The sequence below is a fragment of the Frankliniella occidentalis genome, unplaced genomic scaffold, assembly GCF_000697945.3.
Source record: "Frankliniella occidentalis isolate FOCC.00 unplaced genomic scaffold, Focc_3.1 Scaffold41, whole genome shotgun sequence".
In the NCBI taxonomy this organism is placed as follows: domain Eukaryota; kingdom Metazoa; phylum Arthropoda; class Insecta; order Thysanoptera; family Thripidae; genus Frankliniella; species Frankliniella occidentalis.
This window is the reverse complement of record NW_026267171.1, coordinates 57,333-65,579: the sequence shown is the minus strand read 5'-3', so window position 1 is coordinate 65,579 and position 8,247 is coordinate 57,333. Positions and strand designations below refer to the sequence as shown.

At 64.4% G+C, this 8,247-nt stretch overlaps 1 protein-coding gene across 1 annotated transcript; it reads right to left on the bottom strand.

The window, feature by feature from the left end:
- Window positions 1–6: 6 nt before the first annotated feature.
- Window positions 7–5,899, bottom strand: LOC113203475 (calcium-activated chloride channel regulator 2-like). Its single transcript, XM_052266587.1, has 5 exons — window positions 5,888–5,899; window positions 2,653–4,419; window positions 2,050–2,506; window positions 1,692–1,963; window positions 7–1,602 (listed from the first exon to the last, which is right to left on the bottom strand). Exons 1-5 carry the CDS (start codon window positions 5,897–5,899, stop codon window positions 451–453), a joined length of 3,660 nt encoding a protein of 1,219 aa, XP_052122547.1. The 3' UTR covers window positions 7–450.
- Between the last annotated feature and the right edge of the window lie 2,348 nt (window positions 5,900–8,247).

Sequence of the window (8,247 nt, the reverse complement as noted above, 5' to 3'; positions counted from 1 at the left end):
CAGGTCATTAAAATAATTAAAAAATTGACTACAACGCACTATAACAATATTCATGCTGTCTCTCCTGGCACAACATAAATACCTCAGTCTGTTGCACAATACTGTACAAAATAATCAAATTGTACAGAGGAATAGAAGCCAAAAGAAGAGACTAGAAAATGACAATTTAAATACTGTGCAACAGATTGAGGAAACATTGGAAGACCATAAAAGGACTACCAGCAAAATACATTCTCCACACATTCACACCACAGAAACACAACTTTGATTCACAGTTTTGGGGTGAGAACAAACCAGAAAAAAAGAAGAGAGTGAACACTACTTGTGTCAGGGTCCTTGATCCCCCTGAAGGAGGCACTTAGCAGTATGACTCATTTTTCATTGTTCCTCACCGCACACTAACCTTGCACCGGGTGCACACTTTGAGCAATTCACTCTTTGCTAATCACATCACACCATGGTAACGTTCCTTTTCTTGCGGTCACCACTACTGACAGAGCTGAGCGAGCCCTGTAGGCTGGGGTTGAACGGCAACAGCCGATTGCTGTGCAGGAAGCCATGCGTCTGCTGCTGCTGGGGCTGCTGCTGCTGGGATGGCGGGGTCTGCACCCCGTACACGGACTCGTCCGCGTACCTCATGTGAGGCAGTGGGGGGACGGGCGGCGGCTGGTGGAACGGCTGCTCCTGGTAGTACTGCTGGTCCATGTACTGGCCGTCGACGGCGTGCTGGCCCTGGTAGCCCTGGAACTGGTAGCCCTGGTAGGCGGGCAGGGCCTGCTCGTCGCCGTAGGGGCTGTGCCTCCGCTCGTGCTCGTGCAGCAGCTGCGACGCGGTCCACGACTGGTAGGGGCTGAGCGTGCGCGGCCGCTGCAGCGAGCCCGTCAGGCCCACCATCTGGCCCATCTGGCCGGCCGAGTGCGAGGGGCTGAGGTGCTGCGGCGAGTGCGGCGCGCTCACGGGGTGGCCGTTGGTCATGACGCCGTCCTGCGACATGGGGTCGGCCAGGCTCAGCCTCTTCTTGTGGTCCATGCCCGGGCTGGAGTCCGGGCCGGCGAGGGGTGCGTGCGTCGCGTGGGGCGTCACCACCACGCTGCTGGGCGCCAGGCCGGCGGGCGCGCCGTTCTTGACGGGCTGCGGGGCGCCGCCCTTCTTGCCGCTGCCGCCGTGGCTCCGCCGGAGGACGCAGAGGTAGCAGTACACGGCCAGGCACACGGCTAGCAGGGCCACGCCACCGACCACCGGCAGGATCAGCTCCAGGCCGAGGTCGAGGCCGTGGGCGAGCCGCGGCACCGGCGAGTCGTCCGAGTCACCCTCCAGCGACCAGGGCGGCAGGTCGGGCGAGCCGTTCGAGGAAGGCGAGGAAGGCGGCAGGGTGGGCGGCGGCGGCGGCGATGGCACCAGGATGCGCACCCAGTTGGAGACGGGGCCGGCCGAGGCGCCGGTGCTGGCCTCGGGGAAGGCGCGCACCGCCACGAAGAAGGGCTCGTCGAGGAGGCTGGGGTCGCGGCTCAGGTCCAGGGTGAAGCTTGTGTCTGAGCCGGGGGCCAGAGGGAAGGGAGAACCGTAGTTCCACGTGGAGGCGATGGTGTCGAAGCTGTCCATCTGGGGGAGAAAAAAGAGAGCAAATGGTTAGCTTCTATAATACTTTAAAATGGAAAACCAGGAGACAACAAATCTTGCTTTTCCCTTACCAAGTCGCTCAGCTTGGAGGCGTATTTGACTTCGTAACGGGCCACGTCGAGGCCGCCCATGTCCGGTGCCGTCCACGAGAGGCGCGCCTTGAGGGCGGAGCCCAGGATGTCGACGCGGAGGTCGCCGACGCGGCCGGGCTGCGAGAGCGGGGAGGTCTGCGACTGGACCGAGCCGGCGTCGGGGAGCGCCACGGTGAGCGGGGGCAGCACGCGCTGGAAGGGCGACAGGTTGGCGACGGCGGGGGCGCGGAGAGCGCTGCCACAGCAGGAGCCTGGAGAGAAGAGCGAACATGAGCACGAGGTCGGAGGGGGAGCGGGGAAAACAACACGACTTATGGACTGTCTGCCGCCAACTTACCGATGCCGTCGAGCTCGTCCTCGTTGCGGTTCTCCTTCCAGGTGTAGGCGGTGTTGCCGTTGTCCGTGACGGTCACCTCGAAGGTGTAGACGCCGGCGCCGCCCTTGAGGGTGCTGAAGTAGCGCGAGTAGACGCCGTCGCCGCGGGTGAGGTCCGGGTCGCCGCCGCCGGTGTCGAGGAGCATGAACTTCTCGCGGTAGGGCGCGGAGGCGGTGCCGTTGACGCCCTGGCCGGGCACTGCGGGGCGGGTGGCGGTCACCTCGACGGCGGCGCCGAGCACGGGGGCGCCGCCCCAGGTCACCTGCGCGTACAGCACCAGGGGGCCGGGGCCGGTGGACGTGAAGAGGCGGGCGCGCACCACGGGCGTCAGGGCGGACCACGGGGTGGCCGTCACCGTCACGAAGTGGGGCTGAGGGTTGCCGCGGAAGCGTTCGATGGTGTACTGCCAGGTGCCCGTCTGCAAAACACACAAGAATGAGATTAGTTTCGTTGCGCCAAGAGAAGACAAGCGTATACGTCGGATGGGTTGCCTATGCAGCGGGCTGATGAAAGGCCCGAGCACTATGGGTTGGCTATCCTCCACACCGCGGGCGCTCGACTTACCTCATTGATGTTGGCGGCGATGGTGAGCATCTTGAGCGAGATAAGTCCCTCGGAGCGGGTCGTGTACACGCGCTGGCTCGGGGAGATGAGCGTCAGGCCCTTGATGAGCGGGTTCTCGGTGTTGTAGGTGTAGACGGCGAAGCGGGCGGGTGCGCCGAGTCCTTCCTCCAGGACGAAGGTGCCGGTGGCGCTGGACTGATCGTTGAGCTCCCTGCGGTGGATCTCGATGGGGAGGTTGTTGAGGTGTCCCTGGTAGAAGTGGCGGGTCACGTCGGCCAGGGCGTTGGCGAGGCCGAAGTAAGTGCCGAGCATAGAGGTGGCCATGTTGTAGCCCTTCTCGGCCACGGTGAAGGCGGGCGCCCCGGTCGCGACGGCAGCCGCGTCCAGGGGAGCTCCCCTCATCACGCCGGGGTAGTTGACGGTGGCGACGCGGATCCTCTTGGCGGCGGCGTCCTTGGCGGCGGCGAGGAGGTCGGCCTGGGCGTCGGTGCCGGGGGCGAGGAGGATGACGACGGAGCTGGCGGGGCCGCCGAGGCGCGCGCGTTCCTCGAGCATGTCGAGGGCCTCGCGGAGGCCGCACGACAGGCAGGCGGGGGCGTGGCTGTCACCGGGCGAGTACGGCAGGTTGGAGGACACGAGGCCGCGGGCGGCCTGCGAGCTGAGGGCCTGCATGGCCACCAGCCGCGAGGCAGAGGAGTCGTTGACCAGCACCAGGCCGGCCTCGGCGTTGACGGGGAGGTCCAGGTTGGCCCACTTGCGCACGGCGGTACGGAGGAACAGCCACGAGTCGCGGACCAGCATGTCCTTGGTATCCTCCACGACGAGCACGTAGCGCGTCAGCGTCTGCCGCTTGTAGACGAAAGAGGGCGCGGGGGTGGGCGCCGGCGGGGCGGCCGAGTTGTTCTTGTTCTGGTCGGCGCTCTGGAAGTCGTCGTGCACGTTGATGACCTCCATGACGGAGCGGCGGCCGCAGAGCGCGTTGTGCTTGGTGGGCGACAGTCGGTCGTGGGTGCTGGCGTCGCAGAAGTGGTCGACGTGGTGGAGGCCGGGCGCGAACATGAGGGAGGAGCGCGCCGAGGGCTGCACCAGCTGCGTGAGGTTGGGGACGGCACCGCTTTGGCACGCACCGTGGTCACCGTCCAGGGGAAGGTCCGAGCAGCTCGTCAGCGACAGGCGCTCCGTGTCGTCGCCGCTGTAGCAGGTCGGGTACACGGGGTCCGCGCTGTGGCCCGCCTCGTCGAACACGCCGTAGCGGTACTTGGCCAGCTCGCGCGCCAAGCGGCGGCCCAGCTCGGACACGGGCTCCTCCAGAAGGCTGTAGCTGAGGTAGATCTGGTCGCCGGGCTGGCCGCAGCCGCGGGACTGCTGGGTGTACAGGAGCGCGCCGTACGCGGGGTCCACCCTCTGCACGGAGATGTCCGGGGTCTCGCCGCTCGACGGGGAGATGCTCGGCGCGGCCACGCCGTTGGGGCCATGGCCGGCGGGGGCAGGCACGCAAGAGTCAGGCCAGCTGTCCGGGAGCAGCACCACGGACTCGCCCAGGGTGGCGCGGCCGTCCAGGGCGGTGCGGAGCGTGGCGGAGGCGCTGGAGACGGCAACCTGGAACACAAGAGAGAGGGAGCGAGTTAGTACATGATGGTGCAGTCCACGGGACGCGAGAAACGAGGCACTGGCGGGGCGGCACCCGTCCCAAGAGGAGCACGACGGTAGCCCGTCACAACCCTTCTTCGAACCTTTCCACTCCGGCGTCCCACACTCGGGTTTCACCTGACATCACCTCGCGCGCGCGCGCGCTGCCGGGACATCTGGGAGGTGGAAGGACCCTTTGGACCTTTGAGACACCCGAGCAGACAGATAAAGGTATTGGGGAGCGAGGCAGACGCTCCTCGCGCACCCCCCCCCCCCCCTCCAACCTTTCCCTCTCTCGTTTACTCCCCTCTTCCGCTCACAAATCCACAGACTCTGTGTTAATGCACCGATACGCGGGTTCACACATACTCGTTTTTTATAGCACCCCGCGCGCCTCGGGATGCCCAAGCATGGTGTGTGTGTGTTTCTTCTCTGTCGCTCTCTCAGCCGCAAAGAGAGATAGAGAGGCCCAGGGAGAGAGAGAGAGACAGAGAGAACACAGTCGGTCGGCCAGACTCGGCTGCGGCAGTAAGGTCCGTGGCAGGCAGACGGCACTTGAATGTCAAGGGGCCAGAGCCAGAGAGCTCCAGCGCCAGCCCCAGCCAGCTCCGACCTGACCGGAACCGTTAAACCAGCGCCGGGACTATTTGCACGCCACGCCACGCCACGCCAGGCCTCGACAGGATGCTACAAAACATTGCGCACTGCCTACCCATCCTCACCAAAGACACCTCGCGACGGCGCGCCCACACACGAGCCGCCCGGAGCGAGCAGGAGGCGAACCTCTCCACTCTCCTCCTCCACTCCAGCGGGGCGACGCCACGCCACCCGCCCTCCTCCCCTCCCGGCAGAGAGAAAGAGCAGCGTCCGGGGTCAAACTTTTCGCCACCCAGCCAGAGAGAAAGGGAGAGGGGAAAGAGGTGCAATAAAACCGTGCCTCGCAAAACATCTGGTCACTGGGCTCACCGAGCTTCGGGCCTGGTCCCCCGCGCGTAAGCGCACTGGCGGCTGCCGGCCCGCCCGCCTATTGGCTGGGCAGGACGGGGTGGGGGAGGGCCACCTTCGCATAGTGCAGCACAAGGTGTCTCGCTCCCTCTCCTTTGTAATCACTGGCGCGACAAAGACAAGCAGCACGGCCGTCACTCGGAGGCGAGCGCGCGTTTGCGAGACCCCGAAGATGCAGTTCTCGATCCGCTCGGCGAGTCGAGCCGGGCCACGGCCCGTAGGGCCGAGCCGAGCCGGGGCCCGTCCACGTCGCTTACGCGTCTAGGGGGTTTCACGAACTCCGAAGTGGGCCCGAAGCACTGCCGAACGGCCACGGACGGGCCGCTGCCGGTTCGTGACACGTGTGCGGCCGGCTTCAGCTCGTCCTATAGCAAACGCATAGGCCTTCCGCTCTCCTCTTCTCTCTGCACCCAGCAGCTAGCAGGGTGATAAATTTCGCATAAAACGCGCCGAATCATCTTCGCGCGCATCCTTCCCTCCTTCCTCCATGCGCAATGAAAATAACCCCGACACGCACACACACACGCACACACGGACATTACTCGGGTGGGGCGCAGGGACCAAGCAGCGTACAAAATTTATAGTTTTCTCTCTTTCTCACTCTCCTCCTCATCCTCTTCCTCCTGCCTGCTCCGACCGTTACGACGAATCGTTTTGCATGAGTAAAACAAACCGAAAGGGTCCCTCCGCGGCCCCCCTGCTCTTCCTCTCTCTCTATGTCTGCCTCGTCATGGGATAGCCATGTCCATGTCCGTCCTCTCCGTGCGCGGCCACACACACACACACACACACACACAGAGAGAAACACACACACGCGCGCGCGCGCACACACACACAGAGCTGTCCCGTCACGCCGCTAAGGAGGACTCTCTAGCACCTCCAACCTGACAGGTGCGGCCGATTATTTACCCAAGGAACAGAGCCGAGTTTACTCTCGGAACAAAACCGAACACACACACACACACGCACATACAGAGACATGGAGCAGGGCGGGGGAGAGGGGGGCTTGCTCGGGGGTGTCCGCTCCGTCAGGCCCTTTCAGAGCAGTGTGTGTGCGCGCTCTTTCTCTGGACCGCATTCACCGCGGCGGGTACCCCTTCCCTCCCTCCCCCCCTCCCTCACCCTCCGTCGTTTCACATGGAAATGCACCCACGGCGGCGACGACGGCGACACATCATAAAAACGAAATATAGATATAACAATAAAAATAATAAAACAAACGAGGTCATGCGGTATTAACACGGACGAGTAAAGGGGGTCAATGGAAAGGGCCGTGGTGTGGGTGCGCGGGCAGCGCGAGCAGCGCTCGTGAACCCGAAGGACCATCACCACACAGAGAGAGCCCTCCGAGTGAAAAGGAAGGACCCTGAAAGGCTCCGGTAAAGGTCTAGGACTCCTCGACGACGGGGTCCTCCAGGCAGCAGCCCCCCTCCTCTTTTCCGCAGCCGCCATGGCCAATGTGATGCCACGCTGCGCCACGACGCCGCCGCCGCCGACGACGACGCCCGCCCAATATGAAAATGAAGCAGCGGACCATCTTTTGTACCGCCCCGGGGCCCCGTGGCGGGGCGTGGCGGGGCGTGGCGGGGCGTGGCGGGGCGGTGGCCACTCCCCTCGGCCCGCTTGGCTTACGCCCGGCGGGGCGGGGCTGACCGGTGCGCGCGATCAGCACCCCGGCCCATTGCGCCGCCCAAAACGGCGCGCCGCGGGACGAGCAAAGCAGGCTCTCACCGGCCAACAGGCGAGCCAACGGGCGAGCCAACGGGCCCCAGGACGGCCCACGCCGCGGGCGAGTTGGAGGCACTTGGGCCAAAAAATTCAAATAGAGGCGGCGCGTCGGGGCCCCATGGCCATGGGGCCTCGGCTGGCTGGCAGTCACTACTAGAAAGTAGAACCCTGCTAGCCGCCGCCGCGGCCCGCGGGGGTCTCAACAACAACGGGTCCCAAACGGACGAAATTCAAATTCAGAAAAGCAATAATAACGCCCCTGCCCCCGCCTCTGGTGCTCTGCTGGACCTGCCCCCCGCGCCCGCCCCACCTGCCCCCTTCGGCCACCGCGCAACCGGAAAAATAAAACTAGTCCGGCTAAGTACCCTCCGGATGTCATCGTCCTAAACGTAAACAGAAGGACGGAGGCAGAACGCATCCGCCTGTCTCGTACGGCGGGCAACGGGAAAGGGGAGGGGAGGGCAGAGGAGTTCGCATCGCTTGCTTTTTTTTTCCACCCACCGCGCCGGGATCCAGTCGGCGTTACGACATTCCCTTGCGCTGCTCACTCCCCGCTTCCAGCGAATCATACCAAAACAGAAGGCGCGGACGAGCCGAGCCGAGCGCGGAGACAGAGTCGAGCCCGGCCGAGCCGTTGTTGGTCGTGTCGCACGGGGAGCCGAGGCCGGGGCCAGCCTTCCTCCCGGTCTTGTCCCGCCGCGCCGTCGTCGCCCCGCGGGAGGCTAAGGAGGCCCACCCTCCGCGAGGCTAGCCGTAGTAGAAACCCTTTCAGGGAACCGGACGACGACGACGCGGCGCACCGAGAAGAGATCCAGTCGGCCAGACCGGCCTTCACTCGTTCGTCTCTTTTCTTTCTTCCCGCACTAACTCTGCAAAAGGAGACGGGCCGTCGTGTCGAGACCGGCAGAGTCCGGCCGGACCGGTGAGAGACCAGACCGCCGAGAGACAGAGACGGACACAATTAACAAGTTTGGATTTCCGCAAAATCTGCGGCGGAGAGGCAGGGGGGGGGACGAGGAGGACGACGGCGCCCCCGGGCGGGCGGGCGGCCCTCTCGCGGAATGCTTTCGGCGTGGGAAAGCGGCGGGAAATGTGGGTGTCAATTACAAGGCGCTCGGCGGGAGGAGGAGGAGGAGGAAGGGCTGGGCTGCTTCCCCAATTAAAGACAGCTCATCCCGAAATAAAACACGAGGCGGAATGGAAGAGGGCGGGAGGGGGCGCAGAGAGGGGGGA

Bases quoted from the DNA above. Each gene is read 5' to 3' on its own strand.
- LOC113203475 (XM_052266587.1), bottom strand. The intron at 2,507-2,652 runs GTAAGTCGAGCG...TGTGTTTTGCAG, and splicing joins TCGCCGCCAACATCAATGAG to ACGGGCACCTGGCAGTACAC. The intron at 1,964-2,049 runs GTAAGTTGGCGG...TCTTCTCTCCAG, and splicing joins GGACGAGCTCGACGGCATCG to GCTCCTGCTGTGGCAGCGCT.